The sequence below is a fragment of the Papio anubis genome, chromosome 1 (genome assembly GCF_008728515.1).
Source record: "Papio anubis isolate 15944 chromosome 1, Panubis1.0, whole genome shotgun sequence".
Lineage (NCBI taxonomy): Eukaryota > Metazoa > Chordata > Mammalia > Primates > Cercopithecidae > Papio > Papio anubis.
This window is the reverse complement of record NC_044976.1, coordinates 155750525-155776868: the sequence shown is the minus strand read 5'-3', so window position 1 is coordinate 155776868 and position 26344 is coordinate 155750525. Positions and strand designations below refer to the sequence as shown.

Sequence of the window (26344 nt, the reverse complement as noted above, 5' to 3'; positions counted from 1 at the left end):
AGTGAGTGAAAGGCATGCAGAGGGATGATGGGGCTTTGACATCGCCTATAGCCTCAAAAATCCAGAGTTGACTCTGGGTACTGGTACTGGGTGTGTGGACCCCTCAGCCCAATCTTCTCTCCCCAGTTTCTGTTATTTAGCTGGATCGTGGAAGTTTATGCATTCCCAGGAGTGAAAAATCAGAACTTGGAGAGGAGCTGGGAGACCCATGGAGAAATCTGAGTCCTCATTGCTTCCCCCCAGCATAATGCAAAGCAAGGCCAGGTCTCCGTGGAAGTGACTTGTTTTGCTTTTCTATAAAACCACCCAAACATGTGCATTTGTTCACATTTCAAATCCAGTTTATTACCAAAACAAACAAAAGGAGAATGAGGCTTAAATTAAATAAATTATGCAAATATCTCAAGAGATAAGGTTCCCAGACCTCCCTGGGAATTATATTATCACAGGTCAGTATCACTAAGAACATTCAAAAGTATTGAAATTCTGGATTATTTCACTACTTTGCCTCCATCTTTCCTGCTTCAACCAGGTCCAGAAGAGTGTTCTTTTCCAAATATTCCAGCGGAGACGTTTTCTTCAATGTCTTCCCTCTGCTCCACGTGTTTCCAATCTTACCTCCACAGCGGGCTCTGCAACCCTCAGACATGTTGCAGACCTCTCCCTGAGCCCCAACTCCAGGCCACTGGATCAACAATCCCCTTCAGTTCTGAGGCTAGTCTGGGGGTTGATGATTACTTGGGGGTTAAGGATCACTTCCTCAAGTCCTCAGGGGATCTAGATACTTGGTTCAAAGGGGACTCTGACTTGGAATGTCCTGAGGCTCTGTGACCTTCTCCCACCTCCTGGGCCTGAGCTAGACTTGGAAGGAGGTGGAGTAGGGGAGAGTGAGTTGTCATTGGCTAAGGCTCTTGTCCTCCTGGAATTTGGCACTTCGGGTGCTGGGCACGGTGAATCCCAGATAACATTGTCTTTCGCCTTCCAAGTTTTGAGTTCCATTGGCAGCCAGATGGCATAATGAATTCACAGAAAAGCAGTGCTCCTGGGCCAAGAATGTGTTGGCTCTTGGCCAGCACCCCCTCCTTTAACTCTAAGAAGACTTGTTAGCTGATCAGCTCACTCAACACACAGACACACAATGCAGGTCTGGCTGAAGTTAGAAATTGGGATGTTTTCCTAGGTTGGGCCAGCCCAACCTGTTAGGGAAGGGGTTGTTAAGTTGAAGAAGCTTGAGAAAAGCAGTGATGAGAGGCCAGAAGATTTTCTGTGCATTTCCATTGAAATTTTACAAAACACTTACACATGGAACCTATTTATTTCCAAGTCAACAGTGGGGTTCCTCTCAATACCTCCTTGTACATATGGAGAACTTAACCCCTATTTTCATCTTCATAGGAGAAGATGGCCTCAGGTCCTAAGGGTGTTAAGGAATCTTCCTGTGGAGGAAGACCCAATCTGGATCAGCCCCTTTCCATATCTGCATGCAGTTAGGGGATGCAGCGGGTCCCTGGAGGACTTCCTCCTTTGCCTGCAGAAGGACCCCATCGTGTCTCTGGGCCACAAGCTGATAAGGAAGAGTTAACATGATTGGCTGTTTGCCAAGTAAAGAAGGATAACACAGATTTACCAAAGGGAGGCATTTCCCTGACCGGCCCTGAGGTCAAGGGGGACTGTCTGGGCCCAGGTCCCATCAGTTTTCCCTGTGTTGGTACTAGCACCCTCTTTTCCTCTGAGTCTCTGGGTGCAAAGAAGGATTCCCAAAAACTTTTGTGCAGAATAACTGGTATCTATTACTAGGAAGCCAGAGGATTCTGCCAGCTACGCATCCCCCTCTTTGGGGTTTCTAGCCAGCCTCCAGGGGGAGGGAGCAGCCTCTGAGGGCAGGGGCACCAATGTTTCAGGGGACTGAGGCAGAACCTTAGTGGGCTGCCTCTGGGGAGGTAGCTCTGGTGGTCTCGATGGCCCTGGTCACTGTCCAGGCTAGAGTCTGATGTGCTTGCTGACAGCAGTGGTGGTTTGGGCAGCCTTGGCGATGATGGAGGGGGGCATATAGTTACCAAGGCCTAGACTCCTGGGTGTGGAGAGCACATGGTCCTCGGGTGCAGAGCTGCCAGAGACAAAGTTGAGGCAGCTGGGGAAGGCAAGCCAGAGTCCTAACCAAGTTTATCCCTATGTCCTGTGACAGCCTGACACCATCTGACACTGAGCCGTGTGGGCTCTGGGACACTTTTTGAAGCTTGTACAGCAGGCCAGCACAGTTGTACTTGTCCTTCTGTTTTTGGCTCACTTGTAAAAGCTGGAAGTCAAGGTGTCCTTCAGCTGCCAAGGACAGGGCAGAGGTGGGTGGGGTGGAGCGAGCAGGAGGCTTGTCCATTGTGGCCAAGGCCTGACGGGTGAAGACTGGGCTTACCAGACTCTCATTCCTGGAAGGGTAGCACCCCGCTGCTGCTGAGAGGCTCTCTCTGGAGATGCGGGGAAGGAAAGAGGGGAGGAGACGGGGGAGAGGAGACAGGAAGCCAAGCTCTGGGGGATGCACTTTCCTCTGCCTGACACTCCCTGTGACCCAGGCTCATCTTTTGTGGAAGTTCCAAGTGCCAGGTGCTCTGTAGGCAGCATGAAGACTGGTCGGGCCCTCACAGGGCGGTCAGGGTCTCTGTGTGAAACATGCTCCCGAACATCTCCTGCAGGAACCACAGGAAGGAAGTGGGAGGGGAAGAGAGAGGTTAGACCAGTTGGGGTCACAGTGGCTGCAACCAAGAGGTGACCCTAGGAACCCCTTGCCAGAACAAGGCACCATGTGTGCCTGTGTGCCCGTGTGTGCGTGTGTGTGTGTGCGCGAGAGAGTGTGTGTGTGAACAGGGGAGAGGCAGGGTCATCCTAGGAGGTGAACCAGTCCAGCGTGGCAGGAGCAGGTGCAGAAATCTACATGTGAATTGCCTCCCGTGTGCTGTGTGACCTTCCACGTGTCCCTCGCCCCCTTTTAGCTTCACTTTCCTCATTGGGTAAAACAAGGGTTGGCAGTAGACAAGCTCTAAAGTCCTTTCTCACTTTGATAAGCTATTTTGGTCCTATCCAGGCTTTTCGGAATGTGCTGGAGATTCCAAGAGGGCACAGAAATCAGTCTGCCAAATCTCTGTGGCTCAAGCTCTATTTTCTAATCTGTCCCACCTGCCATCAGCACTGTGAGAGATGGATTCAGAGCACCACGGAGCTCAATGTCAAAAAGAATGGGAAGAAGCACAAAGAGAGACACTATTTCTCATAGACCCAAAGCTAGATTTCTCCAAACCTAGTTATCTGGTTTCTTTTAATTCAGGGTGTTGGTGGGGTGGTGTTAATCCAGGGGCCCTGTGGGGATGGTGATCCCTCATATCCACATACCTTTTAGGTTTTGTTTTGTTTGTTTGTCTTTGAGACAGTCTCGCTCTGTCACCCAGGCTGGAGCGCAGTGGCACGATCTCAGCTCACTGCAACCTCTGCCTCCCAGGTTCAAGTGATTCTCATGCCTCAGACTCCTGAGTAGCTGGGACTACAGGCATGCACCATCACACCTGGCTAATTTTTGTATTTTTAGTAGAGACGGGGTTTTGCCATGTTGGCCAGGCTGGTCTCAAACTTCTGACCTCAGGTGATCCGCCCGCCTCAGCCTCCCAAGGTGCTGGGATTAATGGTGTAAACCATTCCACCCAGCCACATGTCTTTTAGTTCTTAAGGCCTGTCCACATGCAATAATAATTTATTTTTAGACCCAGAATTCATTTATTCTACTAGAACATACGTTTCTAAAAGGCAGAGGCCTTTGTTTTGCTCACTGCTGTTTGTCCATCTTGAACTGCATCAGGCAAACAGTAGGTACACTATAAATACCTGCTGAATTAGTGAAAGAACAAGTGACTGCCCTGCCAATCTGGTGTGGTGGATGGGACAGGTATTACCTATGTTTCCCTAACTTCACAGATGATAAAAACTAGGGCCCAGGGTGTACGTGGCTTGCCCAAGGTCACATGAATGATGTGTTGGAGAGTAAGAATAGATACTAGTTCTCTAGGACTTGGTCCAGTGACTCACCCTCTCCCCACGATGCCTTTCAGGGATTGAGAAGAATGAAAGCAAAGGCCAGGCATAGTGGCTTATGCCTGTAATCCAGGCACTTAGGAGACCGAGACAGGCAGATCGCTTGAGATCGGAAGTTCGAGACCAGCCCGGCCAACATGGTGAAACCCTGTCTCTACTAAAAACACGAAAATTAGCTGGGCACAGGCCTGAAGTCCCAGCTACTCAGGAGGCTGAGGCAGGAGAACTGCTAGAACCCGGGAGGCAGAGGTTGCAGTGAATCGAGATCATGCCACTGCACTCCAGTCTGGGTGAGAGAGTAAGACTTTGTCTCAAAAAAAAAAAAAAAAAAGAAAAGAAAAGAAAAGAAAAGAAACAAAGATGACCACAAATCTTTGTGGCCTTGAATGTGACTGCTCTGGGCTGGAGGTGAGACAGCCGAGTGAACACCTTGTATTTGACAGCGACCCCATCCTTCCCCTCCTCACCCTGCTCCCACCCTCACAGCCCCGTCCCTCAGTTCACCTGCTCTAAGTCCCAGTAGCTGGGGATGTCCTCCTCTGAGTCGTACAAGGAGAGTTCAGGGTCCCCTGGAGCCTGGAAGGGAGGAAGTCGGTGCAGAATGAGCTTCAGTGACTGAACAGCAAAGTTGGTGCATGGTGGCAGGAAAAGGGACAGGTGGCTGGCTCTGGTTGGACGCTGCTTCCTGACACATGACTCATCCTCTTGCCCCTTCCCTCACCTGCCTCACAAAAACATCACAGCTGTGGTCTTCCCCTTTATACCAGACAGGTGTGTATCACGGTCTTCTCTCCCTTGTGGGCCGTTAGAGGCAGGGAAGGTTTTACCCAGCTTAGAAAAGCTACCGGCTAGCTGCCTGACCTTGGGGAATTCCTGTCCTCTTGGGAATCTGTTTTCTAATCTGTTAAAGTCTGATAACCAGCCTCACTTTGCTTGCTTTGTCCGTCACCATGCTGTTGAAAAGGTGTGTGTTTATGTGTGTGATTTGTATCTGTGAATGTAGTCTATAATATGTAAGTAACGTTATATAAAATATAAATTATTTATGTCTATAACTAATAAAGTATACATATCAACGAGAGTAGCTGAACATGATTAGGGCACTAGCAAATACTGCAGTTTCCTCCCGAATCTCCCTCTTTGCTCTGCGGACAAGTTCACAAAGCAGGAAAGCCCGTTGTTCCCCCAGTTTCCCTCTAGGCATGGAGGGCAGGAGCCAGCGCCCGGTGTGTTCCTGGGCAGTCTTTCAGCACTTAGAACAGATGGTTTCACCTTCATCAGTCTCTTAAGGCAAAGAGCAAATCGTTGCTCTAGGGCCAGAAAAGCCTTTCTTATGACCCACAGAGGGCGGGGGAGGTTTTTATCCAGGGCTAGGGCACAAACAGAGTCTTGGGAGGCCAAGGGCAGGAGCTGAGCTGGGAGGGGACCCTGAAGGCTGAGAGACGACTGGGGATACCTAGGCAGGGACCCCAAGGGCGTGGGCTTTTTCTGACACCTCAGCCTTCTGGAGTTTTAGATGCTGTTATTTGTATCCCATTTGTATGTCACTTACTGAGCTAGTAAATTAAATGTCGAAAAGCTGAGATAAAACTCAGACCCAATCTCTTCATCCCTCATCAGCCTGAAATCTCTAAGCTCTGGTAAGTTAAAATGGGTAGGCTTACTCCCCTCCCCTTCCTTCCCCAAAGCCCCCATTAGAAAGAGATGTGGAGGAGGCAGGGAACGATGCCAGCAGAGTGGGCCTGCTCTTCTACGCTTTGGGTGTTCGTGCAACCAGAAAATTTATATTGATAAAGAATTTTTACAATACGCAAAGCACTTTCAAGTGACACAAAAGATGTAATTATCATTTAACCCTAAAACAAAACAAAAGAAAAATGCAGAGAGGTAGGTAATGTTAGTTGATGGTGCTCCTTCTACAGATAAGGAAACTGAGATTCAGAAAACTGAAATGGCAGACTTGATATTGGAACTTAAACCTTCTCCTGTGTTCTTTCTAATACGTCTTGGTCCTGCTATTTCAGTGCCTTGGAGCCTAGGATTCCCCAGATGCAAGGACCTTACCCCTTGGAAACTGTGTCCTGGAGTCACATCTCTGGCATTTGCCTGGGCAAAGAGGACTGCATCGTGTATGCTGGGAAAGACGTGCTTGCATTCTAGACTCCCATCCTCAAAGACGCCTCCATGGCTAATGTCATTGTACACCTGGGCTAGAAGGAGAAAAGATCACCTTCAGAAAGATAACAGCCATTGTGGATTGGAGCTGGGGGTGGGGAAGATGGTGAGACCAGAGCAGGGATGGGAGAGGCCTGAGGTCTGAGCTCTTGCTGTATCTGAGGGCCATGGCATTGGCAGTGCAATATCAGCTCTGGACAGCAGAGGGCGACATGAACTTGAGGATGCTGAACGTTCAACCCAGGCCAGAAGGAAGCAGTTTGATTTAGGGAGTCAGTACTTTGTGGTGATTCGAGTGGAAAAGCCTAAGCCATCCTTGAGGAGGCCGCTGCCAGTTCTATCCCCCAAGGACCCATCCTTCCTCTTGTTTTCCCAGACCTTCCCAGCAACTTCCAATGTGTGGCAGAACCATTACTCTTAATCCTAGAGATGGTTTCCTGAGGGGGTGTCCAGTGAGGTTGGGGAGAATCCACTGCTTCTTACTCCACAGCATATCATAGCAGGTCATTGCCACTGCAGATTCTCTCCCTGAGCATGGCCATGTGGAGCTTGGGACCTGCAGCCCTGCTGGAGGGGGTCTGACCCAGTGCAGGGAGCTGGGGGTGTATGTATGTGCCCCCTCACATTCTCCTGTGTGTCTGTGTGCACTTGCTCCCACATCTCTGCACTTTGCATACATGCTAATAATGTAAATGTCTGTTGCTCTGTGGCCACATCCTTGAGGCTGTGTATATGCACCCTTTGGAGGCTGTGTGCCTACAAAACTGCATATTTATACGTTCCCTGGGTGTGCTCTATGCCTATATAGATTCACAGAGTTTCTGATTGGGAGAGGATCCTCAAATCCATCTAGTCAGCCCTCTTGTTTTACATAGGTAGAGATAGATCCCTTGATAGATAAAGTGACTCAGCCAAGGATACATGGCAAATTAGTTATGGGGTAGATTAGAATCCTAGCTGTCCTTTTGTAACTCCATGACCCCCTTACCCTCACTCTGTCACTAAGGCCCCTAGGATGTTTATACAATCTGATCAGTCTCTTTGGACTTGTACCTGAAGCTCTTATGAGCAGGCAGCAGCTTGGGGAGGATATCTGGGTGCTCTCATTTCCAAGCTCCTCACTATTCAGACCCCACCAACTGTTCCTACCCCACACTCCTTGCCAGCCTTTCAGTCCCTAAATGTTCTCTTTGTCTTACCGTGGATGTTCACCAAGAAGACCTTCACGCCGATCTTCCCATAGGTGGAGCTCAGCTAGAAGTGTTGGGGTAGGGAGGCAAAAGGAAAGGAATGTTCTGAGTGGGTCTCAAAAGTGATTCACGAAACGTACTTCAGAGGGGAAGCCAAACAAATAAGCAACCCTGAGAGCCCAGCAGCCAAAGACGAAAATAGCAGCAAAGCACACCGCTTCTCCCTGGAGTGCTGGCTGACGGCTCCTCTGGGAAGGGGGGCGGAAATGGAGTTTTGCCAATGTGGCAGGCACTTAAAGTCACCATGGCCCCTTCTTGTGGGGCTAGATCTTTTCTTTTTTTTTCTTTTGAGATGGAGTTTCTCTCTGTCACCCAGGCTGGAGTGCAGTGGCGCGATCTCGGCTCACTGCAACCTCCACCTCCTGGCTTCAAGCAATTTTCTGCCTCAGCCTCCGGAGTAGCTGGGACTACAGGCACCTGCCACCACACCTGGATAATTTTTGTATTTTTAGTAGAGATGGGGTTTCACCATGTTGGCCAGGCTGCTCTCGAACTCCTGACCTTGTGATCCACCTGCCTTGACCTCCCAAAGTGCTGGGATTACAGGCGTGAGCCACCACGCCCAGCTGATCTTTTCTTTCAGTAGCTTAGATTCCCAGATTCCTTTGTGGCTTCAGACAGAAGCTGGAGGGGAGGACGGAGGCTCAGGGAATCAAGAGCTTCAGCCAAGGCTGGCCTGGACTCCAGATCCCGGCTAAGGAAGCCAGCTGAGGCCCAAGGCTGGGTATGGGGCCTGCCCTGAGCCTGGTTGATGGTGACATCAGTCTGAACACTCTTTGTGCCCATTGTTCCCCTGGCTTGCCTCTATCTGAGCCAGCTCTGAGGTTTGCTGACTCCTGCCATTGGTGGTGGCTGCTAGAAAGTTATCAGATAGATACATTCATTCAAGGTGTCCCGTGGGCTGTCTGTTTGGCCTGATGGTGTGGGGCGCTGGTGTTATTTCTTCCTCTCTCCTAGGCTGGCCAGTGAATGAGGGACAAGGGCAGCAGATCATGAACCAGGCGCCAAACTGAACCCTATTCAGAGACCCTGGGTGGGTTCTTGGTGGCTGAGAGGGACTTGGGATGGTCACTGCTGGGGGCGTTGGGAGCATGGGGGCCTGAAGCTCTGGTAGACCTCTCTAGCCAGTCATTGTCACGGGCCGTCTGGGCCTGCTTTGTGGAGAATGTCCCATCCTGGTAGCGTCTGGGGAAAGGAGGGATTCCTAGGAGCCTTTAGCCTCCGTGGTGAGCTTCCTCCCTCAGCTTCCTGAAATGAGGCCTCCCAGGAAAGGGAATGTGAAGAGCAGAGCAGAGGGGGCGGAGCAGGTAGTGCTTGCTGCCCCGAGAGCTCACCTTGGCCAGGGTCTTGATGCCCATCAAGTCCACAAAGCTGACTCCACTCATGTCCAGGATGAGGGTGTGGAAGGTGACGAAGGGCGGGACACTGGCCAGAGTGTCACTGGGCTCGCCGGGGGCCTCAGCAGAGGCCGGTGGCTCACTCTGGGCAGCTGAGGAGCTGTCGGGGCTGAAGGTGATGTAGGACACACTGGTGCCGTTAGCCTGCGTCTGGTTGTTGTTGGGGTCAGTGGGGGACGCGTTCTCAAAGTCCTGCTGCAGCTCCTGCAGGGAGACAGTCTGGAGGGGTGGAGATGGTGGGCAGAGTCAGGGACCACCAGACTGAGCCAGACCTTGCTGTGGCTGAAGCAGGGGCATGGAGGGTGTAGGTGGAGGGGAATAACTCTCTTCGGTGATGGTGAACACAGACCCCGAAAGCTCCACCAGAGAGGCCTCTCCCAAAGCCCCTTCTTGGGCAGGGCCTGCAAACTTGGTCTCCTACAACCCAGACAAAGTGAGAGGACCCAGCCAAGAGAGGCACTGAAGCCTCAGCCCACGCTGTCCGGGAGAAGGCCCCTCCGGGGACACTGAGCTCCTTTATTTCTTAAGACAGAGTCTCCCTCTGTTGCCCAGGCTGGAGTGCAGTGGCACTATCTCAGCTCACTGCAACCTCTGCCTCCCGGGTTCAAGTGATTCTCGTGCCTCAGCCTCCCGAATAACTGGGATTACAGTGCCCACCACCACGCCTGGCTAATTTTTGTGTATTTTTAGTAGAGACAGGGTTTTGCCATGTTGGGCAGGTTGGTCTCAAACTCCTGACCTCAAGTGATTCACCCACCTCGGCCTCCCAAAGTGCTGGGATTACAAGGATTACTCCCATGCCCCCCACTCCCCAGGCCTTGCTAGCCCTGGGCTGCCTGGGTTCCCCAGGAAATTCACTGCTGCTCCCCCTCTGGGTTGTTCAAAAGTCCATGGGCCATATCCTATCTGAGCCAGAAAATGGAGAAGGGCCGTGGGGGTTCAGTGGCTTCCCTGGGAGATGGTAGCACCTCATCCAAGAAAAAAAATGCCCAGGCTGGGTGCAGTGGCTCAGGCCTGTAATCCCAGCACTTTGGGAGACTGAGGTAGGTGAATCACCTGAGGTCAGGAGTTTGACACCAGCCTGGCCAACATGGTGAAACCCCGTCTCTACCAAAAATACAAAAATTAGCCGGGCGTGGTGGCACCTGTAATCCCAGCTACTTGGGAGGCTAAGGCAGGAGAATTGCTTGAAACCCAGAGGTGGAGGTTGCAGTGAGCCAAGATCACGCCATTGCACTCAAGCCTGTGTGACAAGAGCAAAACTCCGTCTCTATAAAATAAAAGGGAAAAAAAAGAAGAAGAAAAATGCCCAGCGGCCACCACGCAGTGTTTCCAGAGACTTTCTGTCTTTGCCTGTCAGGGTGGGAAGTGGGGTCCCCGGGGTACCATGAATAACAGGAGGCAATATCAGAATGGGCAGGGGAGCAGGGCACGGGGGCTGCTTCTGGCCTCTGTTCACCTTGGTTTTCATGAATAGAGACCTCCTCTGTTGTGTGGGCCTCATTCTCCGCTTCTCCTGCTTCTTGAGGTATTTTTGCTTGGCTAGTAATACTTTCTGGGGGTCCATGCCTGTCTGTAGGGAGAGAGCCAATAGCAATCTTGACCTCCATCCTCTATGGGAGTGACCTGTTTTCAGCTCCCACCACCCTTTTGCTTCCATCTTCTGGCCACTCTCTGTCCAGAGCCTCTGTTCCCCAGGCACTGAGCCTTACCTTGGCAATGACCTTTTGCCTGAAGATCTCTGAGTTGGCAAAGTAGAGAGGGGAGCAGTAAGTGATGATTTTAATCCCCTGGATATCCTGGGCCTGTGACAGGGAGACTGAGCTCAAGTTGCAGAAATGTCTTTACTGGCTTTAAAAAACAACCTCTTCTTGGGGTGGTGCAGAGTAAAAGAAAGAGGTCATAAGCTTGAATCACCTACCCTATTGTAGGTCTTGGGATTCACATAAATGTCTGTGTCCATGACCTGGGCCAGCGCATAGCCATTTCGACTGGATGAAGAAGGAAGAGAAAAACATAAGAGAATGTTCATGGCCCATGGGCCTGGAAGGGTGCTCCTGCTGGAGCCGGGGCAGAGCCAAGGTAGGATGGGGTCCTGTCCTCACCCCCAGACTTGCTGTGTCTGTCTTTCTGCACTGGAGACATATGTCTGGTGGCCTGTGGCCTCCTATAACTAGGAGGATGACAGGCAGGCCCTTGACATAGCTTCCAGACCAGAGGGCAGGGAAGTGAAGTGGTGGCAGCACACAAGGTGACAAGGTTCAGTTGCCCTGAAGTCATCACTTCCTTGTTCTGAGTTCTCAAGAAGAGACGGTAGATTCCCCCAACATTCAGCATCCTCCCTGCCTTGGCCAGGACCCTTTCTCTGTGATACTCCCAGTGTGTAGAACACAGCTTCTGTCTTCTACCCTGGCACTCTCCTGGGGTGGGGTCCCATTTGGTTTGAGGTTCTGGCAGTGTCTTTGGAAGGATGTTGAATCTCACCACCTGCTCTTGCCCTCCTTTCTCTGCCACCACCTTCTCCCCAGCCGTCCCCAGCAAGACTATGCTGGCTTCCTCTGGGTTTTTCAGGATATGGGAAGTCAAACAGCCCAGCCTGTGCCCACAGTCCTGGCTGGGTTGGGCTCTCCTTGGGCCTGGCAGCAACTCCCATGCCAGGCCCAAAGGTGGAAGGTACAGTGGACTAAGCCAGGCCGTGGCATGGTAGCCTTCGGAGGGCTGGCCCAGGGACCCGACTATGGGGCTGGGAGGGCGGAAGCTATTACTTACAACTGAGTCTGGAAGACCACGACCAGGACGGAGAAGGCAACACCCACTGCCACACCATAGGGCAGGCTGAGGAAGAAGGAGGAGAGGAAGCTCACTACCCAGATGCACTGTAAAAAGAGAGATGTCAAAAGCAGACCTGGGGAAAACACGACCTCATTCAGGAAGTCTTCCTGGATTAGCCAAGGCCGTTCTCTGCTAGTAAAACCTCAGAGCCTTTCTTCTCTTTTTTTTAAAATTGCGTTTTTGCATTATTTTATGTTATTTGTGCTTCAGTTACACTTTCCTGTTTCCCTTAGATTGACTGTGGTTGCCTAATCTTGTCTGTGTTTTTAACAGAAGCCCCAGCACACAGGGAGGCAGCATCTATAAGAGCATGCAGCTGGGGTCAGATCTGCTTGGGTTCAAAACGTGTGTGTTTGTTTGTTTTTGGAGTCAGAGGGTCTTTCTCTGTTGCTCAGGCTATAGTGCAGTGGCAATATCAGCTCACTGCAGCCTCAAACTCGTGAACCCAAGTTGTGCTCCGGCCTTACCTTCCTGAGTAGTTAGGACTATAGCCACGTACCACCACACCCAGCTAACTTTTTATTTTTCTAGAGATGGCTCTCGCTATGCTGCCCAAGCTGACCTTGAACTCCTTACCTCAAGCAATTCTCCTGCCTCAGCCTCCTAAAGTGCTAGATCACAGGTGTAAGTCACTGCACCCTGCCCAAAGTTTTGTTCTTTAATGGCTATGTGAAACAAAAGGAGAATAATAACGCCTACCTTATGAAAGGATTCAAATGTTAAGGAAAGTGACGGTCCTGGCCTAGTGATGGATGCTCAGTGGGTGACCAATAAATGTGAGTTCCCTCTCTCTGTCTAATAGCAAGCTGCGTGGGCCCTGGCAGGAGCTCAGCAGTGCTTTCTGATCGACTGGGGGCCTCGTTGTGTGTGGGTGGGGGGCAACATTGGGTGAAGTTTTGATAGTTGCCCCCTGTAGATTTTAAGACCCACAAATTCCTCTAAAGGAAATAAATCTGCCCAGATTCCTGTAGAGAATTGCTGTGAAGATCAAATGGAAACACAAGCCGCCATGTGAACCTAAGGAAATACTGCCATAGCAGGAGCTTGTTGGGCTATGGTCAAAGCAGATCCTTGGGCTGGGAACTGAGGTATAATTTTTCTCCCTGTCCTCATCACTCTCTCTCCCTGGGTGACCACAGATGAGCCACTCACTTCTCTGGCTTTAAGAATTTTCTTCCCTGCCTTCGATGGGTGAGCCTCCCTTCCCTATGAGACAGTACAGCCTGGAGGTCTGGAGTCCAAGACTTGGAGTTTTAATCCAGACTCTACCACTTCCTACCTCTGATGATTTACTTAACCATTCTGAGCCTTGGTTTCATCATCGTTAAGAAAGGTTAGTAAATCCTCTCCCATAGGTTATGATGGGGCTTAAAATGGAGAGAATGCAGTGTCGTCAATGTACACTGGTCTTCGTGACTATGCCCAGAGGAAGATGCGGTGGAGTGTGTGACTAATCATAACAATAAGTCATGTTTGCAGAATGTTTGTGCTCATGTGGTGTTTTCCCACTGTGATCTCATTTAATCCTTGGAACCAGCGTTTGACGCAACCGTGACTGCATGAGTCTCACCCCCATTTACAGATGAGGAAATAGAACCCCAGGGAAGTCTAGTAACTTCCTGAAGGTTTTGGTCCTCTGGCTTTATGTTCTAGGTTTGTTTGTTTTTTTTTTTAAAACTATTTCCTTTTGCTTTTTTGGAGCTATATGTCATAAAGTAGTCATAGATAAGCTTTGTTGAGTATAAAATACGATGTAGACAACATGTTTACTTGTATTACCTTGCTTCTTCTTCATAGAAAACCCTGGGAGGCAGAGAGTACAAAATAACCATTTCCCCGATTAAGACACCAAGACTCAGAAAGGTTAGGGGGCTTGCTACTGGCCACGGAGCCAGCAGATGGCTGAGTGAGGGTTTGAACATAGGATGTTTCGCTTTGAAACTTAGACTTTTAACCACTCAGCTATGCTAATTAGGAAGCAGCAGACTAGAGAGTTCATTGTTAGGACAGGGCTAACTGACAGGGCTGTGGGGTTGGAGGAGAGGGCAGGGGCATGGCCGGTACCCAGAGGCTGCCCGATACTTACACAGTCCAACTTGCTCTTCCTCCACAGGTAGTAGGGGTCAGTGAGTTGCTTGAGGGAGTTCTTGAGATTGACAGCGATCAGGGCTCCTAGCACAGACTAGAGAAGCAGAACATTGCTCCAGGCCCACAGGGTTTCCCCTTCTTTTTGCCCTCCTGCGCATACCCGACCCTGAAGCCTGGCAGGACAGAGATGGAGTTCTGGAACACCTCCCCTGGCTGCTCCCCCAAATGGCTGCATTCGCCCTTAGGTGTGGAAAGTGCTGGCGTTAGAGCCATGGGGTCCTTCCTGGCTCCATCCTTGCCCTATCTCTCTCCCCTCATCCCTAAATGACACATGCCTAGAGCCCTCCTAGCTGGGCTATATGAGAGCCCGGTACTCATGGGTAGGTGCAAATGCTGCCTAGGGATCAGACTCTGAGGCCAGAAGGCTGGAGTTTGGGACCAGCCCTGCACTGTGAGCTGCCTCACTATGGACAAGGTTACTTAGACTTTCAGTCTCAGTTTCCTTCACCTATGAAATGGGGAGGATAAAACCTGCATTGTCTACCTCACAGGTTGTGGTTGAGACTAAGTATGACAACGGTGGCACTTTGTAAAGTGCCACACACCTCTCAGGGATTGTTCTTACTGGAGTCTCTCGCTGTCCTCTGCTCGATGGTTGGGCTCTTACCTTGGGGAGAGGATACAGATAGGTCCCCAGGACCAGCATGGTGATCATCACCACCAGAGACACACACAGGCTTGCCACCTATTCCGAGAAAGAGTTGGGGATAGAGGATAGGTGTGAATTCTTTGCTCTTGATTTATTTCCAATCCATGGCTTTGGTGGAGTGGAGACTAAGAAGGGAAGAAGGGGGTTGGAGAAGAGCTGGCCTAGCTTGCAGTGCCCAGGCTTCTCTGGGGCAACCGTTCTGTTACCACCTCCCCACCACTCCCCCAGAACAAGGCTCACCTGGGATTTTCCTCCAGCTCCATCCACAGCCAGAGTGACGGAAAGCGCACAGCAAATGACATGAATTTTAAAGAAGGAGCCAAAGAAGTTGCTGCAGCCCAGGGCGATCATCTCCTGTCAGGAGGGGACAGGATTAGAAGCCAGTGTGGGGCTGGGGGGCACAGGGACCAAGTGCAGTCAGGCATGCAAGCTGGATTGTGGGCCTAGGACCTGAGAGTGACCCTGTGGCTATAAAGTCACACATTCCCAGTCAAGAGGACGTCAGCCTCTTGGGGTCAGAGGACCCCCTATCCCCCACACTCAAGGCAGCATGCCTCACCTCAGCCCAATGAGCACCCCACCCAAGATACCTCATGCCAGGCCTGAGTTGACCCATCCTGCCCAGTCCTGCCAGGAGTGGCCGGAGCTACCTGGTTCGAATCCACGTCGTAGCCGTGCTTGTTGGCCAGGGTCCGGCCCATAGCCAGGTTGATGACATAGCCCACGATGGCTAGGGAGAAGGCTGTGCCTATCATGTCCTTCCACTGCGAGACCACAGGTGACACCGGGGTGGGGAACCTGCCGAGGAGCCCGGAAGGAGGCAGAGCCCAAGGGTGTGAGTAGGGAGGGCAGCCAAGTCCTTCACCAGCCCACAAGGACCAGCCAGGCCCCCATGGTGTGCCGGAATCTTTGCCTAAGTTATCCCATGCAGTCTGAATCCTCAGCACCACCCCATAGGGTAGGGACCATCACTCCTGTTTTACAAAGGAGGAAACTGAGCTTAGAGAACCAACTTGCCCAAAGTCCCTGGGCCAGTACGTGGTAGGGCCTCGTTTGTTAACTCCCAGATTCTGAACCCTGCACGCTCGTGAGTCCACAGACCCCTAGACCTTTGGTGCTGTGTGGCCTTCCCTCCCGTGCCTGCTCCAACCCTGCAGGACAAGCATTGCCCTTCTCTTCCCAGGGCCCAGCATGGTGCCTGGCACCGAGTGGATGCTTCATGAATCTGGTTGAACCTAATAGCTCCCTTTCTGCATGGACAAAGAACTAATGCATTAGAGCAAGGCAAAGAGCCAGCAAGGGGCTGATCAGAGAGGCTTTGTTTAACAGCATCAGTTGAATGAGATTTATGAGGGGAGTGTGGCAGTTAAGACTCATTTTTCATAAAATAGCCTACATTGGCTGGTTGTGTGACCCTTCTCAGGAAACAGTAATAGTAAGAATTCAGACATGGCCAGTGTCATACAGTTTCGACAGCACTTTCACAGAGTTCATCTTGTCTCCCTCTCTCAGCTCAGGCCTGAGTGGGGCATGTGGTGCGGGTGGGCCAGGCCTCTGGCCACCTGGACTCACCCGCGTTGGATTTCTCCCACGATCTGCATGTGATACTTTTTGGGCATCTTACAGCCCCCGGAGATAGCTGTTGCCACCACCACCTGCAAACCCCAGAGTGGAGAATGGGGATTAGCCCTAAGTTGGGGCCAGGGCAGGGGTCTCTCTCAAGTCTCCCTTTTCTCTGGGGACCCTGAATCCCACTCCCCTGCCTCGTTAGGGGGAATTATTAGAGCAGTAGAAAGAGAGGAAACGCCACATATGGCGGATGGGATGGATTCACATCTGACTTCCTGTCCCACTGGCTGCCAGTGGGGGGGATGGGGTGAGGAAGGGTAGCGGCTTCCTCGTCTCACAGCCAGGCCCCCCAACACCCCAGCTCTGGACACGGTCCTTACCACAATCATCTCTGTAGGGATGGGGAAGCGGATCTTGTGCATGTAGCGAGCATTGAGCTCCTTCACCAGCACCAGGAAGGCACCGCTGATGAGGGCGAAGATGAGCGAGGCGATGTTGGTGTGGGGGAGGTTTTTGCAAATGTCAATGAAGGTCTGGGGGAAAGAGCATCATGCTCACAGGCTCCCACCCCTTCTTCCCATACTACCCCACCTTTAGGTGTCTGACCCAGGGAAGGGATGCCATCAAAGCTAATGGAGGCACACCAAGACAGAATTAAAACCCAGATCAGGAACACTGTCCCCTCATCCACTGCCCTCTCCCAAAAGGCACATGGGGAACTCGTGCTAGAAAAGGAATGCTTTCTTTTTCTTTAGAAGACTTTGAGCTAAAGAAGGAGGGATGGAGATTAGACATAAGGAAGGACTTTCCAGGCAGGGAGGGGTTGAGGCAGTAGAATGGGGAACTGGTGGAGAGGATACAGCTCTTTTCTGCAGGGATTAACTACCAAGAACCTCAAGGTCATGACTTTGACCCTCCCAAGACAGAAACCCCCTCAGAATCCTCTCTGAACAACAGCTAAGCCAGCCCTTGCAATGAGGAGCTCACAACTTCTTAAAACAGTACAGCCTCCTCGTGTGTCTGCTGGAGCCTTGCCCCGTTGGCAGGGGTGCATCCCCAGACTCACAAAGACGATGGACCCCGGGCCTGCGTAGGAGGGAATGGTCAGTCCGAAGATGTACTTGAGCACTGAAATCAGGATCTGTAGGCCGGCGGCCGTCATGAAGCCCCGGATGAAGGATTCGGAGAGGTAGATGGCCACAAAGCCAAACTGCATGAAGCCCAGGCCTATCTGAGAGGAGGAAAAAGGTGGTTGGTGGGGGAAGACCCATGTGGTTCAGCAGTTCCAACAACCCGCCCCACCCACACCTAGGTCTGGAGCTGTGTGCGGTCCTAGGATAGCAGTAGCTTGAGGGAAATGGGCCATCTGTGACCTTCACCTGCCCTTCACTGTGCTTTACATGCCTGCCATTAGACCTTCAGTTCCTTTAGAGCATGGGCCTTTTTGTTACATCACCTCTCTGGCTTTGGCTTCCTTATCTGTAAAATAAGTCTGGTCCTCCCCCAGTGTTTTCTCTCTCAGTAAATGACACCATCATTAACCTGGTTGCCCAACCAAAAACTTGAGAGTCATCCTCCCTTACCTCCCACATCCAATCTATCACCAAGCTTCTGGTAAAATATTCTTTTCAAGTCCAGCCCCATCTCTTTCTCTACGTGGTCTTGGCCTGCATTACTCCCACCTGGGCCTCTGTGGAGTCTCCCAACAGGTTCCCTGCCTGATTCTAATCCACCTCCCACTCTTCATTCTCTGTGTAGCCGAAATGATCCTTATAAACTGCTAATCAGACCCAAAGCTGCCGTTTAGAGGACAGACCCCAGATTTCATTGTCTGGCTCCTGCCTACTTTTCTATCCTCTTCTGGGGCCCTCTACCCTCCAGCCACACCAACCTCCTTGCTTTCCCTGGGCAGATCACACTCTCTCAGGCCTCAGTGTTTTTAGGCACTGTTCCCTCTGCCTGGACCATCCTCTGTATATCTTGTTCCCGGTTAGCTTCTCATCCTTTAAGACAGGTAGAGTGTCACCTCCTCTTTGAGGTCCTCTGTGACTCTCTGCTCTGTGTTCCTACAGTTCTTTGTGCATAGCTCTACTTTGCTGCTTATCTCACTGCATACAAATTTATCGTTGACATGGCTCCTTCCTCTGCTGCACTGTGAGCAGCTCGTGAATTGGACCTCTTTCTCACTTATCTTTGTATCCCAGGGTTTAGCCTAGTTCTTGGCAAAAAACTGAATGAATGAGTGAATGGAAAGGTGCTCTCTGGGACTGTGTTTTGCTCTTGCATTCTGTCATGTGGTGCTTCCCTTCATAAAACCTAGCAGAATCCTTTGCAACCCTTTGTGGAAGCTCAATTTATGTTGTGCAACTGCTGCTGTGGCTTGGAGCAGAGGAGGCTGCAGCAGGGTGAGGGATGTTAGAGAAAAGCAGCAGTCTGCAAGACTGCGCTGGCAGAGAGTTGGGTTTCTCCACGGGATAATGGAGAGAGGCGGTGAGTCTTTTAGACAGTTTTAAAGCTCAGGACAGTTTTACCAGGTGCAGCTGTTGTTTTTTTTTTGTATGGTCCTGCTAGATGCAGGTAGGAGACACTGTTAATTTTCAAGGTTCACTTTAGCCCTGGGATGGGGAGGAAGGAGAAGGTAGAGCCCTAACTTGGATTTTTTTTTTTTTTTTTGAGACAGAGTCTCGCTCTGTCACCCAGGCTGAAGTGCAGTGGCGTGATCTCAGCTCACTGCAACCTCTGCCTCCCGGATTCAAGTGATTCTTCTGCCTCAGCCTCATGAGTACCTGGGATTACAGGCGCACATCACCAAGCCTGGCCTATTTTTGTATATTTAGTAGAGATGGGGTTTCATCATGTTGGTCAAGCTGGTCTCAAACTCCTGACCTCAAGGGATCCGCCCACCTCAGCCTCCTAAAGTGCTGGGATTACAGGCATGAGCCTCCATGCTCAGCCCCCTAAATCAGATTTAGCATCAAAGCTAAGGCTTTGAGGCAGGGGCAGGGTGGTCTGATGCCTTCCTAGCAGGGTTGGGGGCTGCCCCCTCACCTGGATGATGGCAGTGAGGCAGGCTAGCGTAGCTGACACGTGCAGCCTCTCTGCCTCCATGGCTGCTGTGTCCACATAGCTCTCATTGGTGGCATTGTTGAAGACCTGGAATTTCGACTCTGGGGCCAGCTGCAGACAGATGTTACCCACCAGGATGCTGATAACGGCAAAGGTACCTGTGGTGCCCCACCCAGCCAGCAAAAATCAGAGGTTTGGACCACACCCATGGAAACCAGAAAGGGGCCCAGGAACGTTTCCCGACCCCCAGGGGGATGGATCCCTGTACCTCCAAGGCTCTTCTCCATCATAATAAAAACAACCACTCACTCTAACCATGATCTATGCTTTTCAAGGTGCTTTCACCTCAACGGTCAATATTGTCTTATCAGATGCGTGAAGAAATGAACTCAGAAATAAATACAAGCAGAGCCTGAACCAGAAACCAGCGCTTGTGACCAGGCTTTTCTCCATCTCACTTAGCACCAGAGAAGTACAAATGTCCCTGTAGTGGCCGGCTGGGACCAGCCAGGGAGTTAGATGGTGATTTCTCACATCTGTTTAAGCATGGTATAGCATATGGTATATCTTATTCTGCCAAGCCTTCCTCTCATTCCTGGGGGGAAGATGGAACAGGTAATGCTAACTGAACTCAAAGAGGCTCAGTGGTTTCCCCAAGGTCACCGAGGACCTGGGACTGACATTCACAGCGACCATTCCCCTAGGACTGACGACAACAATTCTAGGAGAATGCAGGTGGAAAGTCTCCCGAGCCCCCTTTGCCACGCCTCCCATCTTTGTGGTCTGGGTCATCCTGCCTGCCCAGAGGGGAGAGGCCTTACCTGGCACCATCTGGTGCACTCCCCCCAGGAAGAAGTAGGTCAGGAGGGGGAAGAAGGAGGAGTAGAGGCCATTGACTGCAGGAAGGTTGGCCAGCAGAGCAAATGCCATGCCTGCAGAGGACAACGAGAGTGAAGCTCAGCAGCACGACTGACTTATGGGGATCACAGACGGATGGAGTGGGGATGGAGAGGAATGATTGGGGAAGTGGCAATCCAGGCCTGGCTAAGGGGGCCCCTTCACCTTGTGGGACCTGGATGGATCCCCCGCTGAGTCCACCAAGCAGGTCGGGAACGATGTAGTCTTTAATCTTGTACTTGGGGAGCCAGGAGAGCACAGGCAGCAGCCCAAACACCACAGCTTTGATCTTGGCTGAGGAACATCTGGAGGGGAAAGGGGAAAATTTCCAGTTGGCTCTGCATGGCTTGGACATTCCATGTTGGAGAGGGATTATCATATCCTCCTCATTTCATTCATTGGTTCATTCAAAATTCACTGAACTATGTGCCAGGGATACTGAGAAGAAAAGGCAGGAACTTTTTCTTAAGAGCTCGTCAACTTGCCCTGGGCATTAGCTGGAGGTCTTCTGACTGCCAGCTCCTTACCTGGGGAGTTTACGAGACTTGGCTTAAAGGTATGGGTGTTGTGGTGGCTCAGTCTTCGGAGGTATCAGATCCGTCTCCTGGCTCAGTTGGCTTTTCTCTGGGAAAGGCTCCTCCGAGTGCTGTCTGTCTGATTCCAGGCCTGGGTACCTGTACCTTGGCTCTTGCTGCTGTGTGTGCATCCTGTGTGTGCATTCCTTGCTTTTTGTCTGTCTCTCCCACTAGGCAGCAAACCCCACCACGCATGGCAAAAGTCTAGCTCTCCTGTTCATCTTTGTACACCTTGAGCCTTGCACAGGGGCACTTAGTAAATATTTGTTGAATAAATGAATGAGTGAATACATCTGAGTGGAGTCTGCCTGCTGCCATTTTTCTTAGAACTTCCTTGAAAAGGAAGGCTCTATTGTTCCTGCAGGGTGAACTCTGCTGACTCACTATCCTGTATGTGTGGTAACTCCAATACCGGAGTTCTTTCTCCTGTGAATTCACTGGGCAGCAGAGGAGGGATTAATTCACTGGTCAACGCAGGGTGGGGAGAGTTGATTCCTTCCCTGTTTGTTGAACACCTCAAGGTCCTTTCATAGAAACCCAGGAGCGGTACGAACAAGGGCTTACAAACTCAAGGGTGACAGCCGGTGGATTGATGACTGGAAGTGGGTGAGGGGCATTTGCTTTCCTTCTCCCAGTTGAGGGAACTCGAATACTTAGGGCCCATCTGGTGACTCACTGGCCTGCTCTGATGAGGCTTCTTTTCCTGCCCAGCACCAATTCCTACTCTTTGCTGTTGTTCAACAATAGATTCCCTGACACTTGGTCCCCTGGATGTCACCCAAGACTGAAACCAACAAAGACAATGCTTTGTACCTTGGAAAGTCTGGGCAGATTTTCTTTTCCAACTAACACTCCATGAAACAGCATCATCATCAATATCTTACCCCATGTCCCTTCTGGGCTCATGGGTGCCTCTGCCATTCCTGGGATGCTGGAAGGGGAGGTAGATGGGGCATAAATTGCTTAATGCAACTCTAAAGCCTTGCTCGAAGAGAGAACCAGCCCTGCAGGGGCTCCATCAGGTCTGCTTGTGGCAGAGAAAGCCGGACTTATGAATAGAGAGCTGGCTAGGGAAAGAAAAGCAACTCATTTGAGGGCTAGTCCATGCCCAACCTTACTTGCAAGTCTGCTGTATGTTGGGCAAAGCAATCTGAAGCTTGAAAGAAGAGCTGGACACAGAGGCTGAGAGGGATTAGCTTTCTAGACATTCATTCATTCATTCATGAAACAAATATTTATTGGTGCACCTTCTCTATGCCAGACACTGTTCAAGGCTCTCATGCCAGCATCATGGGAATTGTTAGTTTGCTATATCCCTTTACAGCTTTCATTATCCAATCTTTTAGCAGATCTTCTCATCCTCGGACTCTGTGCCCTAAAGTCTTTGGGCACAGAGACTGGCAGAGACCACCTGTCTGAGGAGCACAGCTGTGAGGACAGACTAACTGGGCAGAAATGGAGCCTCCCAAGAGAAACAGGGTTGGGCTGGGGCTTTTAGTAAAAACTCAAGTGGGTGATTCCCCTGGCCTGAACCAGTTCCACCTGCGTCTCCACTTCAGCCATTACCAGTGACCTCAATCCAGGTAACTGAATCAGCCGTCTCCCCAGGGGAGTGAGGGAGAGTGAGCCGGCCTATAGCTAGGCCGGAGGAGGTCTGCCAGGAGTCTGGGAAGGGGGAGGGTGACGTTCGCAGCCCCAGCCTCCTGGGGTGTGGGTATGGATCACCTTGTGTAGCACCTCCTTATGGACAAGGTTTCATACCTACCATCGCATTTCCAGGGAGCTAAGAATGGAAAGAGCCTGGGCGCTGGTAGGACTACACCCTGGTAGGTCCCCTCAGGAAAGTCCAGAAATTTAGGGCCTCCTTTTGGCATTCTCTGGACCAAGTGGAGGAAGGAACATCCGGGAGGGAAAGGACAAAGGGCTTGGGGTGATGGTAACTTCAGGTATTTTTTGTAAGGAGGGAGCAGGGTGTGGATTAAGGGCTCTGATGCTCCCCACCCCTTCATAATGTAACATGCTCATCTACTGTGCCTTAACAAACCCAGAGAGACTCGGGTGGATTGAGAATATGGGAGATGCCATGCAGGGGTTTGGGGATGCCCTATAACCCTTCTAGATGGTTCTTGCTCCTGCTCCCCATCCTCCCTGGGGGTCTCAGTACAGATGAGGTTGTAGGATCTTAAATTCATCATTCAGAACCTCGCTTCCCCAGGGCTTCCCTTAACCCCATCTTAGGGATACTGGTGCAGAAGCTGTGTCCTGGTGCAGAAAGGATTTTGGTGGGGAGCAGAGGAGGCAGGAGTTTGGGTTCTGGACCAGTTACCTGAAGGTATTGCGAAGTTTCTCTCCCACTGGGTATGTCCGGTCCTTCTTCTCAAACTCATCGTCGAAGAGGGTGAGAGAGTATGCGGCTCTGTCTACCACGTAGCGGGGCCTGGGCTGGCTCATATCTGGGGCATTTACAAGCTTTGGGAGAAGCAAAGGAGGGGAGAGTGAGGGAACATCCCTCTCCAGTGCCAGCCCAGGCCTTCTCTCTCTGGTCCTCGCAGCAGCCGAGTTTTATTCTGGCCTTCCCCGCCCCGATAAAGCAAGGTGCCTCCCTTCCCTCTGTCAAGTTTTTCCGTCAGACTCCCTTCTTGCAGTGGCCTTCCTTCCCAGGCACTGATGATGCATACACTCGCCCTGGCTGTTTTGCTTGGCGCTCAGTACATGGCTGGGACTCCACACCTGTGACGTCACCATCACCCCCACTGAGCACCAGGCAAAGGGGAGGTAGAAGTACGAGGGCAGGAGTCCCCACTTGATTCAGCACGTGGACCCTACTCTCCCCTGACCTCTGGTGTCCCCACAAGCCATACTCCCTCCCCAGACCTCAGTTTCCCTGGCAGAAAGGTTCCTACCATTCAACCAGTCAGTTTGGAAGAAACAGAAAACAACTTGCCTGGAGGCAAGGGGATAGCTGAGATGACCTCAGGAGGACCCTTCTTGGATAAGACACCTAGAACTTCACCAACAGGTTTCCCAGGGGGACAATGGTGTGTGTGGGGAAACCAGGATGGTCCACCTGCCGGCTGTCTCCCACGGCTTCCTGTGCCTAACCTTTCCCCCACCCTTTTGTACTGCCGCTCCTCTCCTCCTCACGTTTGCGCAACCTCGCCGACGTTCCAGGAGCTGAGTTGGGCAGAGCTGAGTGCCAGGGCCCCTGAGGAGTTCCCTGTAGGAACCTTTCCCCCTCCCTCTTCCAATTACTGGGCCTCCCACCTCCCTTCTACCTCCCAGAGCTGGGAGAAGTCGCTCAGAGGACCACAGAGAAAGGACAGAGAAGAAAGAGATGGGGCAGGCTTAGAGTGAGGATTTATATCTGGGAGGTGGGGATTGTGGGGTGGCTGTGGCCAGTTTGGCAAAAGATTTGAGATGGGGTTGAAAATGAGTAACTACATGGGGGCTGGAGATACCCCCAACTTTCCAGAGGAGAGCCTGAGTGAGAGGGGAGGTTGTCAGAGGGGAGCAGGTTGCCTAACGCTTTTTGTGGAAGGGTCCAGGAGCCTGGGTTAGTCCTGCTTTTATTGAGGAGGTAGAATGGGCAACATTATTTTTTGAACCTCAGATTCTGTATCCGTAAAGTGGGGGTAACAGACATATCTCACAGGGTTGTTGTGAAGATCACATGAGTTAATGGGTAAGAAAGGGTTGTGTAAAATGTAAAGTGTGATGCAAATGTGAGTTTCTATTATGAATAAGATTGTGCTCGTTGGTGAAGGCTGGGCTGGTGCATTCTATTCATTTGGTCTTGGGGTCCCGAGGTCCACTGTGAACTACAAGTGAGGGTGGGATGCCCAGCAAGACCCCACAGGTGATACCCAGCAGAAGGGGAGGTGGGAGAATGAACCTACCCCCAGCGCCTGTGCCCAGCCCCTCGCCTGGCCCTTAGTGTACTCAACAAATGCTTGTTGAGTGAATTGATAAATGGTGTTTTGGAGGAGACATGGACAGAAATGAGTAAGGGCAATGGCATGTGAGACATTTTAGTGGGAGAAATTAGAGACAGGGTGGCTTAAGGAAAACAGCACAAGTTTGAGAGCCAGATGACCTGGGTTCAAAGATTCAGTTTCTTCATCTGTAAATGGGGATAATAACAGTCGCAGGCAGTTGCTATGAGGATTAAGTGAGATCATGTGTATGAGGAGGCTGGCCTTTATAGGCACCCAGTAAATGGTAGTGGCGATGATTACTATGATTAAGATGGGAGGGTGCTTTCTACCTCCTAGCAGAGACTATTCAGAGGCTTCCGGCCCTTCACCGGCCCATAAGGCGGGGTGGGCTGGCTCTTCCTCTCCACCTGCTCCAGAGTCTGCATGGGTCTGGTTGTCCAGGTGGTTTGCCTGGGGGGCACAACGAGTGGGGAGCATGACCTCCCCCCATAGGAACCCGAGCTCCAGACCTTGCTTCAGAAAAAGACTTATGGTTTGGGGAGTCTAGCCCAGGCCACTAAACAGACCACCTGCAAAAAAAAAAAAAAAAAAAAAGGCAAAAATTTCAAGGGGGGCTGAATGAAAAGAAGAGCCCTTTGGAAGAGGAGGTGATGGGAGATCTTGCTTCCACACCAACCAACAGACAGCGATTCCTGAAGCATCTTCCTAGGCTGCTTTCAAAGGCTCTAACTTGCAGTAGTGTGTTTGCGGGGAAGGGAGTTATTAGCATCTGATTCCGCTGAACCCTACTATCCCAGCTCTCCTCCCCGCGATTTCCCCACTTCCTCAGTGGTACCTTTCTTCCTGCCACCCAGCCCACCCCCTTCCTTGTTCCTGTCCTCTCCCTCCCCCTCAGCCTCCATTCAGTTGTTCATCAAATCCTGTTGTTATTTCCCTCCTTCCTCCCTCCCTCCCTTCCTTCCTTCTTGTCCTTCTGTCCTGTCCATTGCCTCCATGCCTCCACCCACCCCGTCCCATCACCTCCATCTTCAAGTCTTATCTCACACCTGGACTATTGCAAAATTGATTTGCTGGTCTCCAGCCATGCCCCTTCAACCCAGCCTAAACTCCCTGCTCCGAAACCTCTATCTCCCTCATTTCCAGGAGGATGAGACCCAAACTCCTTATTTTGGCATTTTTGTTTTTTTATCCTCTGGCCTCGTATTGGTGGATTCGGGAAATCTGTTGGCCGGGTCCCTCCACATCATCCGGGCTGGTCTGTTCTGCACCCGCCAAACAAGCCTGGGTGTCTGTTCCCACTTTCCTCCTTACCTGAGGTGCCCTGACTCATTTCTGCCTTTCTAGACTTGCCCATCCTTAAGACCTGTTGAAGTTCCTCCTCCTTCCCTCTCCTTCCTCTCCAACACTTTTCCCTCCTCCTTCTTGCCTATGAAGCCTTTCCTGACCACCTTGAAGAAACCCTGAAGGATTTCTCTTTCTCCCAGGATCTCCACGTGCACCCCTCCAGCCTGTACACTAGTGTTGGCTTTGGCCATTTTTCCTTTGGGAGGAAAGCGGCAGGGGTGGCGGAAGTCCTTCAGAGAGCAACAGGTAGGTGACTCAGGACCAGTCCTGCCCCTCTGGGCAGGCTCACAGACAGATGGGGCGCCAGATGCTAGGGAGTCCCCTCTGACACAGGCTTATAGAGGAAAAGCCTCCTCTGCGTTACTGGAATACCAAATCTGTCTCTTTCCCATGCCCTCTGCCCATCCCAGAAATAGGATGCTGAAGGGGAGAA

The 26344-nt window shown here is 51.3% G+C and overlaps 1 protein-coding gene across 1 annotated transcript in view; it reads right to left on the bottom strand.

The window, feature by feature from the left end:
* Positions 1–319: 319 nt before the first annotated feature.
* SLC26A9 (solute carrier family 26 member 9) overlaps positions 320–26344 on the bottom strand; it is a 30381-nt gene continuing 4356 nt past the window's right edge. The window contains exons 2-22 of the mRNA XM_009188737.3: positions 22959–23101; positions 20223–20362; positions 19982–20092; positions 19143–19318; positions 17161–17325; positions 16475–16627; positions 16098–16180; positions 15176–15323; positions 14766–14879; positions 14484–14561; positions 13815–13910; positions 11666–11772; positions 10818–10887; positions 10609–10701; positions 10356–10469; positions 8834–9115; positions 7449–7503; positions 6139–6284; positions 4579–4650; positions 2638–2681; positions 320–2462 (exon numbers count right to left, since the gene is read on the bottom strand). Coding sequence (XP_009187001.1) covers positions 2054–2462; positions 2638–2681; positions 4579–4650; positions 6139–6284; positions 7449–7503; positions 8834–9115; positions 10356–10469; positions 10609–10701; positions 10818–10887; positions 11666–11772; positions 13815–13910; positions 14484–14561; positions 14766–14879; positions 15176–15323; positions 16098–16180; positions 16475–16627; positions 17161–17325; positions 19143–19318; positions 19982–20092; positions 20223–20362; positions 22959–23083 — 2781 coding nt within the window. The 5' untranslated portion in view covers positions 23084–23101 and the 3' untranslated portion in view covers positions 320–2053. The remainder of the gene's footprint in view (positions 2463–2637; positions 2682–4578; positions 4651–6138; positions 6285–7448; positions 7504–8833; positions 9116–10355; positions 10470–10608; positions 10702–10817; positions 10888–11665; positions 11773–13814; positions 13911–14483; positions 14562–14765; positions 14880–15175; positions 15324–16097; positions 16181–16474; positions 16628–17160; positions 17326–19142; positions 19319–19981; positions 20093–20222; positions 20363–22958; positions 23102–26344) is intronic.